Source organism: Vigna radiata, chromosome 7, assembly GCF_000741045.1.
Source record: "Vigna radiata var. radiata cultivar VC1973A chromosome 7, Vradiata_ver6, whole genome shotgun sequence".
Taxonomy (NCBI): domain Eukaryota; kingdom Viridiplantae; phylum Streptophyta; class Magnoliopsida; order Fabales; family Fabaceae; genus Vigna; species Vigna radiata.
Window position 1 is genome coordinate 42325156 of NC_028357.1, and position 22379 is coordinate 42347534.

General features: G+C 33.0%; 5 protein-coding genes across 6 annotated transcripts; 3 read left to right on the forward strand and 2 right to left on the reverse strand.

The window, feature by feature from the left end:
* LOC106767594 (zinc finger CCCH domain-containing protein 39) lies at positions 1–2877 on the forward strand. 2 transcript variants are annotated; one of them, XM_022783772.1, is made up of 3 exons: positions 1–185; positions 487–1191; positions 2148–2877. In XM_022783772.1, the coding sequence occupies exons 2-3, from the start codon at positions 522–524 to the stop codon at positions 2423–2425; spliced, it is 948 nt and encodes a 315-aa protein (XP_022639493.1). In that variant the 5' UTR covers positions 1–185; positions 487–521; the 3' UTR covers positions 2426–2877. The 2 variants fall into 2 exon arrangements, with proteins under 2 accessions (XP_022639493.1, XP_014508003.1); XM_014652517.2 differs by having other exon boundaries at positions 1–1191.
* A 975-nt stretch (positions 2878–3852) lies between these two features.
* LOC106769400 (nudix hydrolase 19, chloroplastic) lies at positions 3853–10113 on the forward strand. Its single transcript, XM_014655007.2, has 6 exons — positions 3853–4539; positions 4933–5073; positions 5168–5272; positions 5672–5771; positions 9122–9214; positions 9571–10113. Exons 1-6 carry the CDS (start codon positions 4054–4056, stop codon positions 9804–9806), a joined length of 1161 nt encoding a protein of 386 aa, XP_014510493.1. The 5' UTR covers positions 3853–4053; the 3' UTR covers positions 9807–10113.
* LOC111242076 lies at positions 5787–9113 on the reverse strand. The gene is made up of 3 exons (XM_022783774.1): positions 7159–9113; positions 6940–6990; positions 5787–6754 (listed from the first exon to the last, which is right to left on the reverse strand). The coding sequence occupies exons 1-3, from the start codon at positions 7187–7189 to the stop codon at positions 6297–6299; spliced, it is 540 nt and encodes a 179-aa protein (XP_022639495.1). The 5' UTR covers positions 7190–9113; the 3' UTR covers positions 5787–6296.
* Positions 10114–10258: 145 nt separating the features above from the next.
* On the reverse strand, positions 10259–11999 carry LOC106766466 (probable amino-acid racemase). The gene is made up of 2 exons (XM_022783773.1): positions 10936–11999; positions 10259–10787 (listed from the first exon to the last, which is right to left on the reverse strand). The coding sequence occupies exons 1-2, from the start codon at positions 11689–11691 to the stop codon at positions 10497–10499; spliced, it is 1047 nt and encodes a 348-aa protein (XP_022639494.1). The 5' UTR covers positions 11692–11999; the 3' UTR covers positions 10259–10496.
* Positions 12000–16834: 4835 nt separating this feature from the next.
* On the forward strand, positions 16835–22046 carry LOC106766879 (NADH-cytochrome b5 reductase-like protein). Its single transcript, XM_014651657.2, has 13 exons — positions 16835–17105; positions 17235–17277; positions 17361–17436; positions 18021–18080; positions 18175–18225; positions 18692–18746; positions 19082–19152; positions 19237–19288; positions 19691–19768; positions 20030–20119; positions 20203–20316; positions 21556–21624; positions 21705–22046. Exons 1-13 carry the CDS (start codon positions 16950–16952, stop codon positions 21759–21761), a joined length of 972 nt encoding a protein of 323 aa, XP_014507143.1. The 5' UTR covers positions 16835–16949; the 3' UTR covers positions 21762–22046.
* Positions 22047–22379: the final 333 nt, after the last annotated feature.

A 22379-nucleotide genomic window follows, 5' to 3' on the forward strand; every position in this document is an offset into this window, starting at 1 on the left:
TCAGGGTTAGATAGGCGGCTAGGGTTTTGACTTTCTCATGCTACCAAAAGGCTTAAACCTCGCATTTGCCTCCCCACATTCCCTTCCTTTCTCTTCTCCGCCCTTTTATTAAATACCGGTGATCAATTCCCTAAAAGATCAAACTTTGATCAGCCCACCAGTTTCTTTCCAACATTCTCATCTGGGTATTCCCAATTTTTTGATTTCATCTTTCTCCCTCTCAGAAGCTGTCCACATTCTAGACTCTCACCTTTTCTTTATTGTCTGTTCAGTATTGATCATTTGATTGTATATCAGTGTTTTAAATTTGATAAAGTTATTGATTCAGTTTATTTTGGGCTTGAAACATACTACTGATTCAAGTCCATTAGCCAAGAATCAAATCAAGATAGAATCAAAATTTGATTGAATTTGATCAAAATTTCGCCATGAGTTTCTCTGACCACATTCCATCTTTTATGATGTCACCGCCGTCATTTTCGACAGACACAGATGCCATTGAAGTGAGGCTTCAATTTCCAATGAACAACGATTCATTGGAGCAACATTCACAGCAGGATCAACCCCCTTCGATCAAGAGGGCAAGAATTGGTGATAACAACAACTCCTATCCAATGGCATGCCCTCCAAGGATGATTCAGAACCCCAATTTTAATAAGGGAACCAGCCACATTTTCTTCAAGACTCGCATGTGTGCAAAATTCAGAGTTGGGGCTTGTAGGAACGGTGAGAATTGCAACTTTGCACATGGAGTTGAGGACATGAGGCAGCCACCCCCGAACTGGCAAGAGCTTGTTGGATTACGCAATGAGGAGCGGCTACCCTCCGGGAATTGGGATGATGACCAGAAAATTATACAGAAGATGAAGCTGTGCAAGAAGTATTATATTGGGGATGAATGCCCCTATGGTGATAAATGTAGTTTTCTTCATGAAGACCCTGCTAAGTTCAGGGATGATTCGGGGAGGTACAGAGAGAGCACAGCTATAAACATCGGAACTAATGGATCTCCAAAGGCATATGGTGATCCTTCAAATTGTTTAGAGAGTAATAAGGTTGTCAACACTGGCTTAAATGTTTCCCGGTCGAATGTTAAGTCCACCTATTGGAAGACTAAACTGTGCATCAAATTTGAGACAACAGGGCACTGCCCCTTTGGGGATGACTGTCACTTTGCTCATGGGCAAGCAGGTACTTCGAATTTCCCTTTTTGATTGATTGATTGTTGGTTTTGGTTCTACATTGTTTTCATTTGTTCTGTTAGATCATTTGAAATCAGTTCTTGATTTAGACCAGATTTTGATAAAATTTTCCTTAATCACTTGTAGCAGAAAAAAGTAAGTCGAATTTCTAATTTGTGCAGTTAGTCTTCTATGAATATTGTAGAAAAAAACTATACAAACATAGCTCCTTCAAGGTTATGTTTAGAACTAGAAGGTCATTTTCTATGATGCTGTTGTACTTGTTAATGATCTAATCTCCAAAGAGATTGCTTCCTAAACAAACAAGATACAAAGAGCGTACTTGATTGAGTGTCATTTGGTCTTTGTGTATGAGCATTGAGTATTTCTTGGTGCAACAGACGTTGCTTCTGTTCAAAAGTAATTAAACATTTCTATAGTGTTTAATTAAATCTTTGTTCACATGTCACATATGCATGGAAATAAACATTTTACTATAAACCGTCGTTAGGAATTTTCTGTGATAGAAATGTCCTAGATTTTCTCTATAATTAAGTAGTTGACCATCTATTTTGTAATGCATTAAAATTAAAATACAAAGAGTGCACTTGACTGAAGTTTATAGTAGTTTGGTTTGGCATACTTTGTGAAAAAAAATCTCGAGTGTTACCAGCAATCCCCATGCTGAAGAATTAAACATGGTGTCATGACCCACTTGATTATTTATGTCTTTCAAATATATCACAAAAGATCAGGATATTGCTTCTGCATAATTCTGAATGATCAATTTGTCATCATCGCTTGATTTCTGCTAATGGCTCAGATATTTTATGCCCGGCTCATAAAAAATTTAGATGTACTTTCACTAGGATGGGATAATAACTTTATGTTCTTATTATGAGCAAAATGTACGTGTACACTCTTGAAGTACCATGATTCCTTAGTGTTTTTGTGTTGCAAACCCAGAGCTACAATTTCCTGGTGGACGCAATGAGGCAGAAACTGCAGGTGCCGCTCCAGTTTCAAATAAAGCTACCATTCCAACCTTAGCAAGAGCTACACCAGTTCCTTCTAATGATGCTCCTCCAAGCCAGAGAGCAAGTGTACCTCCTGCAAATGAAGAGGAGCAGGGCAAGAAACATTTACTGAAGTGGAAGGGACCCAAGAAAATCAACCGAATTTATGGTGATTGGCTTGACGATTTACCACTTGGTCACAACTTGCCAGGTAGAGTTGGAATCTGAATTGAAGTCTGTGCTCTTGAAAAGTCTCATCAATTGGATTAGGAGATTGAATTCTTCGTTGACAGAATTTTGAAGTGTGATCACTCGGTGATGGTGATCAGTTCATAGATTTATTTGTTCTTACTTATTTTTTCTATCAATTGTTATAGTTTTCTTATTCTAATTAGAGATGTGCAATCTCATTGTACATTGAGGTTTTGATGGATTTAGGAATTTAGCCAAATTTGTGAGAAGAAAACCAAATTCTGAGTTGTGTGCGATCCTGATTCAGGTTCATCAATTGTCAAATTTTCTGGAGCGAACCCAGGTCTTAAATAGTTAAACTATAGTATTCTATTTTTACTCATGCATTGAATATGATCATTTGGCCTTTGGTACGTTTTCTTTTTCCAGTTCCATCACACCATACGTTGTTCTCGTAAGTTTCAACGTTGGATCAAGCTTATTGCAAATGATCCACACAATTCATAGAAACAAATGTAGAGAAAACACTTAATTGTGTGAATTTTTTGCAAGTTTACTTCAAATAGAAGGGTTGTGTTTTTATAAGATTTGTATCTGCATCAAAATATAGCTGTGTGAGATTCAGGTTTAGCAGTTATTCTATGATTTGTTATCTCTTGTTTTGACTGGTTAAGTAACCAACATTTTTTAAATGAAAATTAATTAGCAAACTAAAACTAGTTATAAAAGATTGGTTATAATATAGTTATAAAAGGTTGACCTAGCTACTTATTATAGACTTTTTAAAAAGGTTTAGTCTAAACTAGGAATCTTTTTAAAAATTTATTTTACTATATCAATATGGACCTAAGTATAGATCAGTTTATTCAATTCAAATCACATAAGCAAGCACAAAAATTATACATACATGTATAATTGTTAAAATAAACTTAACCTATTGCACGTACCCAAAATAACTGCAAGTCGAGTCTGACCATATGTTCTAATTTGAATTGGATTATTTTTAACTCATCCCATTTGATCTAGTCTAAATGGATTTAGATCAGGTCATTTATAAGATAATAGTTATAATTAAAAATTTAAAATAATATATATATATATATATTTTTAACTTGAATAGATATATTATAATATATATATATATATATATATATATATATATATATATATATATATATATAAATTTTTCATACCTAAAATTTAAATTTACATTCAATAATGACTTAAATGTTAAAAATTTATATTTGTGTTTTTATTTATTTAATTTCTATTAATATTAATTTTAAACTTGGTTTTTGAAACCATGTATTATAAATTAATTTTATTAAATAAAAAAATTGTATCGAACTATATAGTTTGATGTAAAATATTTAGTATTTTAATGTTTTTGTATGGTTTGTAGTGTAGCCAAGTCATGAGTGGGACCGGAAACTGAAAAAGCGACACGTGTCTCACTATTGATATTTTCCACAACGATCATCGTCACCTACCAACCACTTCTAGTCTCCCTTTTGACCTTGCACCTGTCAAAAATGGAAGCAAAACTTGAGCTTGTCAAGTTTCTTCAATGCTTTGCAAAATTATTCTTCCATAACAGACTCCCCACCAAACTGCGGTATCTCTAACAAGACATTTCTCGCAAAAGCAAGGCTTCTCCCGCCAGCATGTCCATAAACGTTCACTCCCATGCCTTCGCCGGCAACCCTCTTCTCTCCAAATTCTCGTGTTCAGGCCACCCCCTTCCACCCTCTTCAGCTCTTGAAGCCCTCAACGCGAAAATTGGGCTACCGAATACTCATTCGTATCCCTCACTGAGCTTCAAGGTACTACCTTTCAGAAATGGGAGGCCCTTGGCTTCGTCCGAGGCCAGCTCCGGCGACTCGCCACCGATTTGGCATCTGGGTTGGCTCGGCCTGGACGATCTCAGGGTTATTTTCGACAAGTCCGGTGCCCAGTTGAGTGTGGACTCGTTGGTGTATCTGAATTCGAGTGCAGAGGACGACGCCGTTTACTGGGCAATCGATGTTTCTGCTGAGGTAATTGAATTGGGTAGCAAAACGGGTTTGAGTTTTGTGGAGCTTCGAACGCTCATGGTGGCTACCGACTGGTCGGATTTGCAAGCAATGGGAAGCTTGGCTATTGCTGGTCATGTAAGTTCATTTTGTAACATGATCAAACCACTAAGTTTTTTTGTTACATAATATACATTATCACTAAAATAGTTACAAATTCTAATTATATGAAGCACATAAAACAAAACTCTTATTACTGTGAGAAATAAAAATTATAAATATAGTCTATTAAGTTATATTTGAGTTATCAAAGTTATCACTTTAATTGGTGAGTACCACTCTGCATTTTAGTCAAACATTTTATACTGTAATAAAATGCGCAATTTCTTAGAGGCGTCAAATTCATAGTTATCTATTTATCTTATTTTAGTTGGCCTTTTATCAAACTATTACTTATATAGTGAATTAGTGTATGATACTGTCGGAGCAATGTCACTGCAACTTCTTAATAACTGGGTTTGGCCTAGCCAGGCTAAAGCGCTGCTAGAATGGCATAATGTATCACGATTTTGTGGACATTGTGGTGAGAAAACAGTCCCAATGGAAGCTGGACGAAGGAAGCAATGTTCTAATGGTTCATGCAAAAAGAGGATATACCCGCGTGTTGATCCGGTTAGTTGTCTTCTGTTTCTAAGTGTTGATTTGATAAAAGGATGATCAAGTGTTAAATCAATTATTTGTTTGTTGCTTACATGATCTTATGTAGGTGGTCATTATGCTTGTAATTGATAGAGAGAATGACCGTGCTCTTTTGGCTAAGCGACCAATGCGTCTACATCGATTGTATACTTGCTTATCAGGTTTCACAGAGGTACATCTCGACAACTTTAAGACCTTTCATTTTTTAGGGACTTAAAAAGGTTTTCTGTTGTCACATTACAGCATGAGGTAGCATAGCTTGGTAAATTGACATTTTTCTGTTTGTGTTCCTTGAAGCTTCCATTTATGTGGTCTGGAATTCTTGAACTTCCTTTGGTTCTGTAAATTGGTCACTATTATACGTGCTGACAGACAAAAACTCTGTAATTTTTTATCTGTGACAAGTTCAACCTTCTCCTTAAAAGGAGAAAAAGTGCCTCTAAGGCCAGGTTTCATGAGCTTAAGAGTTCTTTTTTGTCTGGGGATCGCGTTTCATAGTTGTTTTCGATTTGATTTTTATTTTCCTTCTATACAAAAATATAATTAGATTCTATCCCCTTGTTCCATTTAGCCAGGGGAAAGCTTGGAGGAAGCTGTGAGAAGAGAAACATGGGAAGAGACTCGTGTTGAAGTGGGAGAAGTTGTATATCACAGTTCTCAACCGTGGCCTGGTATATCACTTAATTTTAATTAAACTCTAGTCTTTGATAATTTTATCATATCGCTTTTGTTTGCATGAGAAACATTTAGGTTTGAAACATGAAAAGAGATTTACAAACATATCCTTTGAAATTAGGAGTGTAACCAATAAATAAACATAAAGAAGATCTTAAATCAAGTTTGTTTGAATTATATGGGTGTGGCACAGGGTAACAAGCACAACCAAAAGGTTTTAGAAAATGATAGTCTGGTAAATTTTTAAACAGAAGACGATATGGAGACACATTATTCAACACAGGTGGGGCAGCACGTTAATAATAGATATAGCAAAATTAATAGCTTCCCCCAGTAACTCATAGGTAAAGACGATCCAGCCAATAATGATAAAACCAACATCAACCACATGTCTATGTTTTCTTTTTATAGAACCATTTTGTTCATGTGTATATGGACAAGTTAGGCGATCACATATTCCATACTCACGTAAAACAGTAGAAAAGCATAGAAATTCTTTAGTTTATCTGTTTGAATGCATTTTAGTTTGCAGCCAGTTTGAGTTTCTGGAAAAACTTTGAACAGTTTGAAAACAGATGCACTTGAGATTTGGAGTGTATCAAGTATAGCCAAGTATAACGTGAGAAAGCATCAAGAAATGGAATATAATAACGAGTTAGGAGCAGATCCTCATATATCAATAAACACTGATTGTAAAGGAGCAGTGTAAACAGTGTTTGATCTAGAAAATGGAAGCTCATGTGACTTAGCAAGAACACACGATTCACAAATAGTATTCGGTTTATTACAAGATATATTGCAGTAAGCACACTTTGAACAACATTGGATGATGCATAGCCAAGTCTTGAGTGCCAAAGAGTAAACGTAGATTTCACAGGTTTATACGTAGCAGAGTGCACATAGTATTTGTTTGAGTTATAACAAGGGAAAACATATAGGGCATCTTTAAGATTTCCATGTAAATTATCTCCTGAGTTGCCTGGTTTTTAACATAGCAGGTGTTAGAGTGAAATTCAAAAAACGCATTATTCTATTTGGCAAATTTAGATACACTCAAGGTTCTTCATAATTTCCTGAACATGCAAAGGATTATTAAGCAAGATTGATGATTGTGAGTGGAAACCTAAAACGTGCAGTACCTACATACATGAAAGATGCGCATACCTGAGTCATTTCCAAGTTTTACAATGTCGTTGTAGTTGAAGACGTGTTTTTCTGAAAATATTAGCATGATTGGTAATGTGATGTATGGCTCCACTACCAGGATACCACAATGGATCATTAAGTGTGGAGGGTGTGACAAGAATTGATGAATCATTATCACATGAGAGAAAAAGTTGAGAGGAGTTAGCTGTTATAGAAGTAGAATTGTTTTGTTCATACCTGTGCCAACAGTCCAGAGCACTATGACCATTTTTTCCAAAAATTTGACATTGGAGCCGATTCATGTGGTTAGAATTATTTGTTGTTGAGTTTCTGGTATTGTTTATGAAGGAAGACCTTGAGTTTCTGTTGTTAAATCTGAACCTGCCTCCTCTATTTTTACTAGATGAAGATCTGTTAAAATTTCTTGAAGTATTATTCGAGGTGGAAGCAACATTTGCTTGCACTATCTGTTGTTCTTGGAGGCGGTGTCTGTCAAATCTTTCTTCTTGGGCTAATAGAAGGGCTTCAATATCTTGAATACTGTGAGGAACGATTTTTGAGGTCACTGATATGACAAAACTGTCAGTCGGATAAACCATCTAGGATAGCTTCAATATGGTCATCGGGAGTAATAGGAGACCCAACTAACCAGATCTGTCTTTTTTGGTTTGTTGGAGTTGGATTTTGAGTTTTTTTACTTTGGCAGGTGTTTGAGTGGCATAGTAGGTGTTCAGCCGATCCCTTATCTGAGAAGACGTATGAAGGTCCACCATCTTGGTGAGGATAGGCGTGATCATTAAAGCCAGCAGCCAGGCAACTAGCAGGTGATCCTGCTGTTCATGATTGCGAAAATCTTGAGAAATTATATTGTTTGCAACATCCATATCGTTGGAGAAGCATGTGGAGAAGCGTGGAGGCGCACAAGAACCATCCAGGAAGTGCATAAGATTGAGGCCCGGTGGCAAGGACTTGTTGTTGCCAAATCAAGTAGTTGTCCTCATTCAATTTGCGATTGATAGGGGTATTGAAGGTGTAGGGAATAAATGAAGAACGATCAATTGTAAGAAGAGGAGTGCTAATAGTGGAGGAGGAGGAAGAAGTCATTGTGACAAAAAAAAAACCCGGCTCTAGATACCATGAAAGATGAAAAGAAAGAAAGGAGGTGAAAGAATAAGGTTTTGCATTATCAGAAAATGATTAAAAAGTACATCTGAACCCTGCACCAAAGACGTCTATATATACTGGTTTTTAAGATAACCCATGCATGTGTCCATGAATATACAAAGTTACGTAATAAGGATTTTTAGTAAAAGCATTCAAGTATATATTATTTGAATATGCTTTTATTTGTATGGTATTAGCTAGGGCTGAAACAAATTGAGTTAAGCTAAGCATTTGAAGCTCAAGTTTCGCTATAGAAAAAACAAGCTACTTGAGTTTGGTTGATTTCAAATTTAGTGTTCATATTTGTGATTGAAAAGGAAAAGAAATTGAAACAGAATTTTTTCTTTTCTTTTCTTAATTAATTTTGGGGTAACTTTAATGATCTTATATAGTTTTATTTGCATATTAAGTATCATAATTTCTGGATACATAATGCCCCTTTCCTCGTGAGTGAAACTAAAATTACCTGGTCAATATATTAATTCTATGTACACACTCATGCGTGCTGATAAAAAAAATGTACACACTCATGCACATGTAGAAGGGCTATTCGTGAGCTTTTGACATCGAGCTTTGAATTAGAAATCTTAGCTTCAGGTACAAACTTACAAATGAACTTGGTCTAGCTTGAAAAAGCTCAAATAATTCGCACTTAATTCATTTAGATACCCGTTGGATTAACAATAGGAACTGACCCTGTCCATTTCTTTACACCTTACTTTAATTTGGGGATTTGCATGTGGCTAATGGAGAACATGAGTGAATTCTTGAAATTAATTGCTGGTAGTTCTGTGGTGGTTTGAACATGTTCAAAGTAAATAAGAACTTGGTGATATCTTAAATATGTTTGAAATTCTTAATTCTTCTCAAACGCGTGGGCAGCTTTCAGAAGTTGACTACAGGTGAACATAATCTCATGTAATGATGAGTTAACATAATTCTGTGTATTTTACCATTTTCCTTATTAGTTTTTGTAATTATATTTCTCCCCTTATTGTCTATTAATATGACAATCTACATTGTTTTTTTTTTCTAGTTGGACCAAGTGCCATTCCATGCCAGTTGATGGTTGGGTTCTTTGCATATGCAAAATCGCTTGAAATAACTGTGGACAAGAAAGAGTTAGAAGGTGCATTGACCTCGCTTATATATACTAGAACTTAGCCCTGATACTGTTTTCTTTTTTTCTTATTTCCCATTTATTTATATGCATGACTTGAAATGGTGAGTTAGTCTGTAAAACCTTATTTGTGAGACAGATTTAGGTATAACGTTTGTATGTTGGTGGAGTGGCTGATTTCTCAGTTGTACACGTGTCACTTTTTTATGAAACTTCAGCTGCACCATATCCGTATATATGGTGTAGGCAATGCAAGTATTTTCCTTGAGTTATGAACTTATGCACAGATAATTTCAGTTTATCTCAATTTCTTTTGTTTCGTTTATTTAATTGGCGACAACTGATTCCGCAACTTGCTTTTCTAGATGCTCAGTGGTACAGTAGAGAAGAAGTAAGAAAAGCATTGACGTCTGCTAAATACAAGGAAACCCAAAGAACTGCAGCAGAAAAGGTCGAGCAAATATGTAAGGGACTAGAAGAGAACAGAAGCTTCGCTTCAGATTTCAACGTGGAAAGTACTGGTGAAAATGCGCCAATAGTTTTCCCTGGACCCTTTGCTATAGCCCATCACCTTATTTCTTCTTGGGCATTCTCGGATTAAAATGTCGTGCATCACTCAAAATAACCCATCAGTTCTTTGATAAATTCGTTGGAGTTTCAGAAACTCTTTTTCAAGGAGCCTCTGGAAATAAAATTTGTAATTATAATTAAATATATTTTTATCCCCTATAATGTAGAGGGGTTCTGCTGCTGGTGATGATATTTTATCGTCAAACTGTTTTTAGATTCTGCAGTCTTGGAATTGAAGAGCTCGACTTTTGATTTTTCATTATTCGTTCACGTACTTATGGTCTATTATCAACGATCTTATTGATATTATATAAGACCATTTACTTGTTATGGTTTCATGATGCTTCTTTGATTACCTTGCAGTTGATCTTAAATTTTGTTTTACCCGAGATTTGGAGGTTTGCATTTAGTAATGCCCTTATGTTGTGCGTAACCTACTAGGCTTATTGTACGCCATGTGATTGCTTTGCATGGTCGATAGAATTGCTTTGCATGGTCGATAGAATCCCTTATGCAATGACAAAGTCGAATCTTTTTTTGGATGTTCTGTCTTGGAGAATAAACATTGCATTCCAACACTTTCTAGCTTTCTCATGATTGGAAACGACAAATATCACAATGTGATATTCTGCTATATCTAAGAAACATAAAATAGGCATCCTCGTGATTGGCAGCGAACATGGAGTGATTTCACTATGGCAGGCTTTCGGAAGAAGGGGTACTATAATTTCTTGTGCACGTTTGCCGTTGTTTCTGCCCAATGTATAATTGACCTTGCCAAAGCATCCATGGGGTCTATACATTTCCTGAGAAGAGGATCATTGTGAGGGAGAACCCCCAGCAAATCATCAGATGCCAGAAGCACCAGGTTCACTGCCCTAACCAAAAGAACATGGATTGCAATTCTCAATAAATTTCTAGCCCCTTCGATGTCCTTTCTGTACAATGCCTCCATTGCAGGAACCAATACATGCTCCTCGGTAGCCTTATCTAGCAACACTACTTCAAATCCCTGCACATAAATTTTACCATCATTTACACAAAATAAAATTCAATCTGGTACACCAACAAAAGTACCGAAAGCAACCGATAGTATTGAATTTGCGAAGTGTTTGGAATGTTTGTTACTTTCTGTTATTAAAACGATTCATTATGAATACCTGACTTTGAAGCTTCTCCTGGTAATAACTAGCTACAAAAGCGGAATCCGTAGTCAGCAATCCAATCCTCACAGTATAAGCAGCATGCATTGGTTTCAACTTGGCGTTTTTGAGTTCCATGGCCACACAATCACCAACATGAAGAAAGGGTAGGGAACTATCCTCAGAAATTTCACTGTGCCACGCATGTGAGAGATGGCAAGGCATGGCCAATCCCTGAGCTCCAGACTGCTGAAGAAAATTCCTTTTGCATCTCAAATTCTCAATCACAAGGTCCTGATTCAATTTGATACGATCGATTCTGCTTCTTGCAGAAGAGAGGGGACCACGAAACGAAAGCACTTTGCTTAGCACAGAATCACTGGAAACAACGAAAGGTGGGCATTCCCTACCATTTCTTGAACCCCAACAAGCAAGCTTCTCCAAGAAAATCAGAGTTGATAGAACTGACACTCCTCCTATAACACCAACAGTGTTTGGTTGGCTTATCAGAGAACCAGAGCTTTCACATCTCATAAGGGAACTACCTGGCTCTGCATATTTTCCATTCTCTTCAGAAGATAACTGCAAACCTGTGCTTAAATTTGATTTCGCTCTGCACCGAGTCTGAGTCCTCTTTCTAAAGGCATCACCAGTAAGAAATGGAGGGTGATTTAGTGTCTGCAGAGACATCAATATGCCCCTCTCTAGCATCTCTAGCATCCCAGTTTCTATGAAAATATTTTCTCCTCTAAATGGCAAGCGTCTATTTACCATCACCAGTGAAAAGTCGACAAGTGCTCAAGAAAGTTGTCACAGTCACGTCACTAAATACCAGGACCCTGTTGCTTGGGTTTTCATGGTTTCGGTGTTTGGCCTTTGGCAAACCTATAGCAGATTTTAAAGCCGAATCAGCAAGAGCACAAGCTGACATCACTTTCTATACCAGATTCCCCAGAACAGAATCTAGGACAAAATGACAATATTCAAATAACCACAATGTATCTTATATATAAGGTTTTATATTTATATACTCTAGTAACCAATAATTGGTGACATGTAAAATGCAAAAGGGTAGGTAACTGAGTAAAAAGTGACAACTAGCTTCCAAAAAAGTAACAGGTAAAAACACCACCCTCCAACATTGCCTTGCTTATGTCTGTAGTACGAAATTTAAGGCAGTACCTTAGAATGTTTTTAATTGAAAGTTTAGCATCGCCTAAAAATAAAATTAATTTATAATATATAAAATACAAACCTTATCTTAAAAAATTATTTTGTTAAATTGAGTTAAGTTTAATACATTCAATTTTATTTTCTTAATTTTGTTATTTTCCTTTTATTGTTACTTTCAACAAAAATCAAAATCAACATTAGATTTTTATATTTATTATTAGTATTTTTTTTTTCCAAGTTTCTGGGCTAGTACATTGTAGACCGTTGAGGAAATCAATGAATGCGATAGATGGTGGATCCAATAAAACTACTCTAAGTTGTAATCTTTGAATCGAGGACATGTGATCCGTCATGTCACAACTTATTTGTTTCACTGAATTATTAGATATTATTTGTTTCTTTCTACAATACCACGGAAAACAATAAATACTTGACGCGCGTCTTTAGTGTTCGATTAAAATTAGGCACATCAAATCCATTTGCCATTCCTCCTCCGTTTGTTCCATATGCTCCGGCCAATGAAACACATTATAGTTCTTTTCAAATTTAAAAAGGAAAAAGTTCATTTGTCTCATGCTCAATGATTGTCCCCACTCCCCTGATTATTAATTTGCAATTTTCTTCAATAAATGTCTCTCTCTCTCTGCCTGCATGTTATATTTATATATGTAAGGAAATAATCACATATTAAATTAAAGTTTTGATGGATGGGAATTTATTTAATTAGTTAAGAGACTATTAGATCAAGTTATAATAAAGAAGTAAATGAGGGTAGAAAATAAAATTGTTTGAATGGATGGAGACTGAGTTGAAAATTTGTAATAAATTTTTTATGTGATCAAATAAATTTGATTATATATGAATATGTTTAAAACAGAATAGAAAAAATTAGAGTGAAAAACCCTTCACTTCATGTTCATTTTTCCTTTTTCTTTCACAAGTTATTTCTTTCTTTCATTTTTCTAAATTTTTTCCTCATTTTTATTCATTTGAAAATTTGATCATATCTAATTGAAATTTAAGATCTAAAGAATATTTTGAATCAATCAAATTTTAAAACAGAATAAGTTTTTATTTATTTTATAAAATTATTTTTCTTTAACTTTCGAATTGTTTTAGTCATCACACTTAATTGAGATAATTGAAAAAAGTGATAATTTAGTTTTAATCTATCTTATATTGAACTTCTGTTTTTTTTGGATGTTTTGCGTTAGACCCCTAGTTTATTATAATTTAATTTATTGAATTGTGAAATTTTGACTTGAAAAAAACTCATAAAATATATTATAACAATAATGAGTCATGAGTTTAACTTATTTAAAGAATTGATAACATCTCTTACCCAAAATTTTAAGATAATAATTTATGTATCTTCTTTCTTATATGAATTTAGATTTACAAATGAATATCTTAATTTATATTTAAGTTATAATTTCTTTTTTAAATTTTGACATTGAAAAAAAGAAAATGTATTTCCTTTTAAAATTGAGTACTTAATAAAATGAGGTTTCATTTATTGTGATTTTTGTTTTTATAAAAAAATATTTAATTAATATTTATAACAATGAAAGAACTAATGTAAAAGAGAATATAAATATCTGTTCTTCGACGAAAATGAGATAAAAAAATTTATTTATATATTAAATATATAAGTTATAAGTTATAGTTACAGTGATAGTGACTACATATTTAGGAGATATCATCTATAGTAGTATATAAAAATTATATACTATCTTATATTTGATATTCCTATCTTTCAATTATATTTCAAAATTAAAAATGAAAATAAGTTATCTAAGTGATAAATAAAAGCAACTATACCAATCACTCCCTTATTTTAACAATACAATATATTTGAAATCACATATTATTAATTTTATTTTCTTTAAGAAATAAAGAGATAGAAAGTATACCTTATATATTAATGCGAAATAATTGGAGCTTGTATACATTTTTTTTATTATTATTTAGAATTACGAGAATTTTATAGAAACTTGTAGAATTAGAACACGGGATGTACCACTCACTTTTAAGACTGAAGAAGGATGAAAAGATACTGAAGTGATCACAACTAAAATACTTCTCTAATTTAATTGGTCATTGGATTCTAGTAAATCGATTTAGAAAATGTGTCTAAGCAATAATTGATGAGGTAATAATGGATAATGATTCTTAGACAATATTTTTTTTTAAATATTTGAACATTATTTACGTGTCATTCTGTGAATGGTTCATGATAGTATTTATGATTATTATTATTGATTGTAAAGTAATTCTAGACCAATATACGTAGATGATATTCAAATATTGTTAAAAAATGTTGTCTAAGTATCATTGTTCAATCATCATAAAACAAACTCATCGTTTGAGTATACTTGGAGCGAAACATGATTGTTGGGAACAAACTATGAAGCAATGACACTTGGCTGTTTCTTATTAAAGTTATAAAGTTCAAGAATATCACATCAAAGTTACAAGTAATGTTTGAAAATTATACCAAATATCATAGCTTCAAGACTCACATGTCCACGTTGAAATTAAAAATAATAAAACAATACAATTTATTTAATAACATTGTGAATTTCTAACATCATAACTTAATAATACTAAAAAGCTAGAATAAATATTTTATCAGTTTCCAACATTCGAGATACATAAAAATAGTATATATCATAATATTTAGATTTAAGATTCAACAATATAGGATAACTTTCTTTAAAGTTAACAAATTCTTGGGAGAAAAACAAAAAAAATACTGCACATCTATTTTATGTTTTTGAGACAAATAAAATAAAAGAAGAACTTTAAACTATTTTTTCTTATTTACTATTTTTTTCACCTATTTTCTAAAACCATTGAATTAGAAAGTAACTGTGGAACGTAGAAAATAGTATAAAAATAGTGGTGATTTTTAGAAGAGAATATTATAATATTTTAATAATAAAAGGTTTAGATTATATTTTCTGTTAAAAGAAATTTATTATATAAATATTACTATCTTTATATATATATATATATATATATATATATATATATATATATATATATATATATATATATATATATATATATATATATATATATATATATNATATATATATATATATATATATATATATATATATATATATATATATATATATATATATATATATATATATATATATATATATATATATATAACTTCTTTTATACATTTTCTCTATATTTTTAACCTCAATCTTTATTTGTTTGAAGATCAATAATCATAAAATAATTCATGATGAAGAGTTTTATATATTCATTCGATAAAAAGTCTAAAAGAATAAGTATTTTTGTTCTTTTGAGATATTTTAGTTCTTTAGGTTGTTTATAGATGAAGTATACACGTGACTCAAAAATATTCTCTATGATCATATGCTTAGATTTCTAATTAGAATTTTTTTTATCAAATTTTTTTTGTTAGATAAAATTCTATAGAACATCTTTAAACTATTTCAGGTATGATAATATATATATATATATATATATATATATATATATATATATATTGTTTTTTTTGTTATGAATTAACTCTATTTAAGAGTTATATTTTTTTTAATTGTTGATTGATATAATAATAAACACATAAAAATATTTATATAAATATATAGACTATATATTTACGAGTGTGGATAACCTGTGAAGAGAATATGTGCTCTTCTTTCTCTACCAATAATTTTTATGCATAAATACTTTCACCAATTTAATTACACTTTAGATCTTAGAATTATCTCCACAAAAATTAATTCTTTTCAGCATTTAAAGTTTTTTTTTTACCTAAATTAATAAATAATTATAGTTTTTTTTAAATAACGTAAGTTCTATAAAAAAAAAATATATCAAGACTTATTCACTTTATTACTCATCAATATTCGATAATAATGATATTCATTAAAATATAATCATAACTAGATCAAATCAATAAAGTATCAATAATATTTTCTTATGGAACTAGTACATCTAATATTAGTTGTTTAAATTTGAACATCTTTCCTAATATAATGAATTGTTTCTTGTGGAAAAAATTATCCACAACATTATATTTAACATAAAATAAACTTATTTTAACTCAATAAAACTACTCTCATTTCATTAAAATTAACTTCATAATTAACTTTTAGATGAAGTATTGCACATAATAAAGAAACTTCAAAACTAACATAAAATCTGAGCTAGTCTAACATGCCAACCAACTATACAATTTGTTTGTTTTTTTCACTCTTAAATTCTTTTCATTATTTTCTTTCAAATCTACTTAAGTGAACAAGATAAAAAAAAATTCATTTCAAAGTTCGTGTGCTTATCAACAAATATTATGTGTTGATATCTATTTAAGAATTAATGTGGCGTTTGCCAAAGAAAAAAATATGAAGAAAATGCTGAACTTGAAATTTGTCACATCCACAAATTAGTCTTGGATTTTGACGAGCAATGTTCTCGTAAAAAAATGGATACATAATGTCAAAATTGTAAAAGGAAGTGTTTTTTACAATAAGAATCCAATTAGTTTGCTGTTTAAGCAAATAATATATTCATTATATATTTTCAAAGAGTATAAAAACTGTAAAAAAATGGTTTATCTCATTATATTTCCTTCACAAATTATCGTGTACTAAGGATGAAAGAAATCTTAATTTAGGTTGTGTTTGTTTAGGACAATTTAAAATCTTAAAAGAAGGGTTTATGAAGCAGTGGCAACGACTGGTCGTTTAATATTTGCAATAAAAACAAACAGAAGCAGGCGTGAAAGTGAGAGTTAGGGGTTGAAACACTTGATCCCTTGCTGTGTTTGCCTTGCGTTGTGCGCTTCTGGAATCTGTCCCTAAAACACAACCCAAATGGCTGCTCTCTTGAGAAGGTTTGCGAGAGCTACTCCGATACCGTTCGCTGCCCAATCCAACCCCTCTCACTCCAATCTCCGCCTTCCCTTCGCTGCTATCGCCGCCATTTCCGGCGGAGTCTCCTTCCTTTACTACTATTCCTCTCCCAGCCTCGTAATTATTCTCTCCCATTCCTAATTATCGTTTTTTGAAAGATGATTCTTGATTTTTTGGATCGATTCTTTTCTCGTATGAACACTAACACTAACGGAATAATAAAGCGGTTACGGTGTCTGTTTGCAGGTTCATTCGCAACAAACAGAACAAGAGGAAAGTAGAAATACCGGTGAGTGTGGGTGTGCATTTGATTTGGAATTGCCTTTCGCTTCTAATGCTTCACAAACAAGATTCTGTACTTTTCTTTTTCAGCGCTCAACCCGGACAAATGGATCGAGTTTAAGTTGCAGGACACTGCCAGGGTTAGTCACAATACTCAGCTATTCAGGTATGGCAAATCGTGGATCGTAAATAGCTGTGTGTAGAAGGCATGCTTCTATCTAGCAATACTGAAGCCTTATTTCTTATCACACCCAGTTATCTGTCGAAAATGCTTGTCTAACTTTTACTTTGTAAAATATTCTGGTTAAGAGAATTGAAATGCTTATCATAATAAGCACGTCAACTGAAGCAACGAGCTGGAAATTTGGAGAAAAAGACAGGTGTTTAGAAGAGATTCTTAGGAGCTTAGTTAAGCTTATCTGGTCGTATTAACATGCAAGCTTGCTTTTGGTTTGGTTAAGTTTATGAAAGTGGTTTGTGGCCCTTATTTAATTAAGCTCTAATTATGTTATCGTGTAAGTTTCGTTGTGAGGCTGCTTATCAAATAAGTTGTAAGTTCTCAAGTGATAAGGCTCCTATTTAAAGAACTTAATTCAACTGTTTTGACATATTCAAGCCAAACCATACAAGGCATGGTTTCATTGTTGATGCACATATTCATTAATATTTTAGATTCATGCGTGCAAATGCATTTTCAACTTTTATCTTGTATTGGTATAACTGTGTCTCTTCTCCTGTGACTGGTGTCAGGTTTTCGTTTGATCCCACTCAGAAATTGGGTCTGGATATTGCTTCTTGCATCCTTACAAGGTTTTGCTAGATTTTCAATCGTTAATATGTTTTTGCTTATGACATGTTTCTTCTTTGTTCCAATACTATGTTTAAAGCATACGATTAACTGCAGGGCTCCATTGGGACAAGATGCTGAAGGAAAACCAAAATTTGTTGTACGCCCGTAAGTTTTCCTGTTCAGACAATGAGTTCATCTCAAGATAATTTTTTATTATGCCTCTTGATCATGTAACCTTATGCCAATCTTCAGTCTGAAACATTCACAATTATTTATTATCAGTTTCTTAAATTTTAGTCTTCATATGCTTTTTCTCTAAACTTATTTTTCTGTTTGCCACGATGGCCTTAGTGTGATTACTTAGTACAGCTTTTCAGAAGGCTTGTTGTCGTCTTAACACCCTACCTCGTTGGTTTTAAATGTATATGAAAAGCATTCATATGTTGTGTATTCTTTTCCACTTATTTTCTGGACCTCAGAAATTCGTTTAGCTACACATTAATTATTAAATGAAAAGATTAAATTTCCCTTCTCACTATTTCTTTATCATGTTACTCCTTCCTGTGTGACCTTTTTTTGGGTCCCTTTCATGGATGTTAATGTAAAAGGGTGCTTGTTTCTGAATCTTCAGGTATACTCCTATTTCAGATCCAGAATCCAAAGGATATTTTGACTTGCTAATCAAGGTTTGTCACCATTATGAAGGCATTACGTTTCTCACCTTTTAGATAGTCTATGCTTGGAAGAGCTTCTCGACAAGTGCTTCTAGGAGAGAGATATAAGATGAGAAAAAAAGGAATTAACTTCTCCATAAGTTTAAGTTAACTTTTGCAGAAGTTAAAAAAAAAAAAAGATAGTTATACAAGAGAGCTTTTACAAATGAGCTCATGGAGAAACTAATTTCAAAATTTCCTCTTATTTTTCTCTCCCATAAGGAGCTTATGGAGAAGTTTGTTCATCCAGACCCTAGCCTACCATTTTAAAGGAGCACTTTGTTGATCCACTTTTCAAATTGTTTCAGGTGTATCCTGAAGGGAAGATGAGCCAGCATTTTGCAAGCTTAAAACCAGGTGATGTTGTTGAAGTGAAAGGGTATGTCATTTGAAATAACAATTTAAGATCAGAAGGACACTTTCCATATTTAAAATTTATATAAGAAACCCTTGTTATTTTCAGGCCCATTGAAAAACTCAGATATACTCCTAATATGAAGAAACAGATTGGCATGGTAAGCATATTCACACCTGTAGCCATGGACAATACTGGGGTATTGTGTTCGGTATCATCATTTTAATTTATTCTTAAGATGGACTGAGTTTACTGAATGTGGCTCCTGGAAAGTATATACTTCCTAAATAAAAGATTCTTTTCAACATATTAAGCCTATTTTGTCACCTTGTCTTTCAAAATGGAAAAGCATGAATTTAGGTACTCCTTCTCTCAAAAGTTTGTTTGGATGCCTACACAGAACTCGTGATATAAGCCTACTCAGAACTTTTTTTAATCACTTTATTTCATGTAGATCTAATGGCACGAGTGATACGTTGAGTTTGTATAAATATCTCTATTTGCTTTCCCTGCTATACTTGCCTGAGCTCTCTCTTTTTCTTTTTTTTATTGTATGACCCAGATTGCTGGAGGCTCAGGAATTACTCCGATGCTTCAGGTAATTGAAGCTATTTTGAAGAATCCTGACGACAAAACTCAGGTAGGTGGTAAGCGTCTGCTTTTCATTCCCTGAATATATATAGTTTGTTTTTATATACTCGTAATTTTGTTATCAAATAGTACCGTGTTGACTGTTATTTTTTTACTTATTTAAACTTTTGGGCATCTTAATTCATATCGGTATATATGTACTGTCATTTTGTTTATTATGCATATTAATTTGTTTTTTTAATTTATTTATTTCTGACAAACACAATTGCATAAGAATATCACAGCTTCTATTGGCCTTTTACATGTACAGGTATCATTACTTTATGCTAATGTCTCCCCAGATGACATTCTGCTTAAACAAAAGCTTGACATTCTAGCAACAAGCCACCCAAACTTAAAGGTAAAATCTTTAGCAAAGATGACATTATTAGCCAATTACAAAATATTTTAATTGGAAACTCTTTTCTCTGATAAAATTTTCAGATATTCTACACTGTTGATAATCCAACAAAAAATTGGAGAGGAGGTGCAGGTTACATATCAAAGGATATGGTTGTGAAAGGCTTACCTGCTCCTAGTGATGATACTCTTATACTGGTGAGTTTTTCTTCAAGTAATACCTACATAGCATTAACAGAACTCTTTTAATGTTGTCCTACTGAGGATCTATTTAAAAATCTAATTTGAACCTTTAGGAATATTATAACATGTTTTTTCTTTTCTTCTGAGGGCAATAATTAGCCATGTGAGATACTGCATTGGTTGTCACTAGTGGTAGTTACACGTGTTTCATAATTAGGTGGTTTACAGTTCAAATTCTGGTAATACCACTTTGGGTATGGAATATATCATGCTGAGAGGAAAATACTCATTTGGTGTGTGCTTAAGATCCCTGGCAGTGTTGGTCATTGTTTTCAGCGGTGAGTAGTCCGAATTAATACCACTGTTAGTAGAAAACTTATTCATGTCAGATAGCTGAAATATGCCCAGGATTAAATGTTGCATTCGTAATTTTTTTAAGGGGTGAGGTGGACAAAGGAGAAGTCCACCTCCGGAAGTCATGATGAGAGTACTCTAAAGTGGGGGCAACCTTAGGGATTTGGACCCAGGCGCAAATAGTTCCCGTTAGGATCAGGTGCTACTGGGCTCATGGCTTTTGAGCTATTGGCCAATGCTATGTAGAAATTTTTTCTGACATAGCATACTTTTGCTTTTTTATTTCCCAAGGAAGCACACTGTAGTTAATATTTACATTAGCATGGTTTTTGGATAAGTCAGAATTCGGTTCGGGTAATCGAAGTCTAACTTAAGTTTTTGTAAATTTAGCCGAGGTGTGGTTCAGAATTCAGATTTCGGGAAGTCGAATTCTGAAATAGGTTTTCGTGATTTTGGCCGAGATGTATCTTGGACTTTGGTTTTCGGGCAGCTAAGTTCTAACTTAGTTTTTCAGACAGCACGTTTTGACTTGGTTTTTTGTGATTTTAAATCAAATCAAAACTCGGCTGCTCGGAAACCAAATTCCGAGATATATTTGTAGCTGATATTAATCTGGTCACAAATCTCAATTACTTTTCAAGACTTCAGAATCAATTCTATTCAATTTTAAAACGAATGGACAATTAAACTTCTGAAGGTTGGCGCAATCTGCAAATAGTCTTGATCTGTGTCAGAAATCCTTATGCCAAAACTATCGCCTCGTACTATTTTATGTTAATATGTATGTTTCAGTTTTTTCCATTAAGGTTTATAGATGGATTAGGGTAAATGTTTAGCAGTTTGATTATTGTTTGGAACGTTTCTCCAGTTAATTCCGAACCATTATCACCTGCGTTTCAGGTATGTGGACCTCCTGGGATGATGAAACAAATATCTGGAGAGAAGGCCAAGGACTGGACACAAGGAGAGGTATGAAATTATTTTGTGATGTGTCTGATTTTATGGATCCCTGGAATCATGCTCTGTATTTTATTGTTGATTTGCTGCAGGTTTCTGGCATCCTGAAAGAGGCTGGATACACTGAACAAATGGTTTACAAATTCTGAGAAATTTAGGTTTCTCGCCTGATACTAGCATTCTTGTCACTGCAGAATTCGTTACTGAAATGGTTTTCTGAAGAATAACCGTTGGCTGCGGTTGAAAATTCGAACACGAAATAAATATAGAATTACAAAGCACTGAAAATGATTGATTGTTATGTATTTTCAAAATTTTGTGGACACTTAATCAAGCATTTATATGGATGTCAATAAAGGGCATCTCTCCCACCCTACTTTCTAACATTTTCTTAAAGAACCCTATAAGCTATGTTGCAGGTTTAGAATTTTCAACATTTTCTTAAAGAACCTTTATGAGGGATGCTGCAGATTTAGAATTTTTTTATAATTACAAAATTACATAATCTATAACTATAACTATATATATATATATATATATATATATATATATATATATATATATATATATATATANTATATATATATATATATATATATATATAGGGATTTGTTAACACGCGTACGTCTGTTTTTCAGTTGGTATGTTTTAACAATGTGTACTGGATTATAGTAGACAAAAATACCCTCATTTATCATGGATTCTAAGTTTTCAGGTCAAAGATATTTAAATAATTTTCATTCTCAAAACTAAAAAAAACAAAAAAG

Excerpts from the sequence above, each read along its gene's own strand:
- LOC106767594 (XM_014652517.2), top strand. The coding sequence starts at position 429 with ATGAGTTTCTCTGACCACATTCCATCTTTTATGATGTCACCGCCGTCA. Across the intron at positions 1,192-2,147 it reads CTTTGCTCATGGGCAAGCAG|AGCTACAATTTCCTGGTGGA; the intron begins GTACTTCGAATT and ends TTGCAAACCCAG.
- LOC106769400 (XM_014655007.2), top strand. The coding sequence starts at position 4,054 with ATGTCCATAAACGTTCACTCCCATGCCTTCGCCGGCAACCCTCTTCTC. Across the intron at positions 5,074-5,167 it reads TATACCCGCGTGTTGATCCG|GTGGTCATTATGCTTGTAAT; the intron begins GTTAGTTGTCTT and ends GATCTTATGTAG. Across the intron at positions 9,215-9,570 it reads GGACAAGAAAGAGTTAGAAG|ATGCTCAGTGGTACAGTAGA; the intron begins GTGCATTGACCT and ends TTGCTTTTCTAG.
- LOC111242076 (XM_022783774.1), bottom strand. The coding sequence starts at position 7,189 with ATGGTCATAGTGCTCTGGACTGTTGGCACAG. Across the intron at positions 6,991-7,158 it reads GCTCTGGACTGTTGGCACAG|AAAAACACGTCTTCAACTAC; the intron begins GTATGAACAAAA and ends TAATATTTTCAG. Across the intron at positions 6,755-6,939 it reads AAAACTTGGAAATGACTCAG|GCAACTCAGGAGATAATTTA; the intron begins GTATGCGCATCT and ends GTTAAAAACCAG.
- LOC106766466 (XM_022783773.1), bottom strand. The coding sequence starts at position 11,691 with ATGGTAAATAGACGCTTGCCATTTAGAGGAGAAAATATTTTCATAGAA. Across the intron at positions 10,788-10,935 it reads AGGAGAAGCTTCAAAGTCAG|GGATTTGAAGTAGTGTTGCT; the intron begins GTATTCATAATG and ends ATTTATGTGCAG.
- LOC106766879 (XM_014651657.2), top strand. The coding sequence starts at position 16,950 with ATGGCTGCTCTCTTGAGAAGGTTTGCGAGAGCTACTCCGATACCGTTC. Across the intron at positions 18,081-18,174 it reads GCTTCTTGCATCCTTACAAG|GGCTCCATTGGGACAAGATG; the intron begins GTTTTGCTAGAT and ends GATTAACTGCAG. Across the intron at positions 19,769-20,029 it reads ATCCTGACGACAAAACTCAG|GTATCATTACTTTATGCTAA; the intron begins GTAGGTGGTAAG and ends TTACATGTACAG.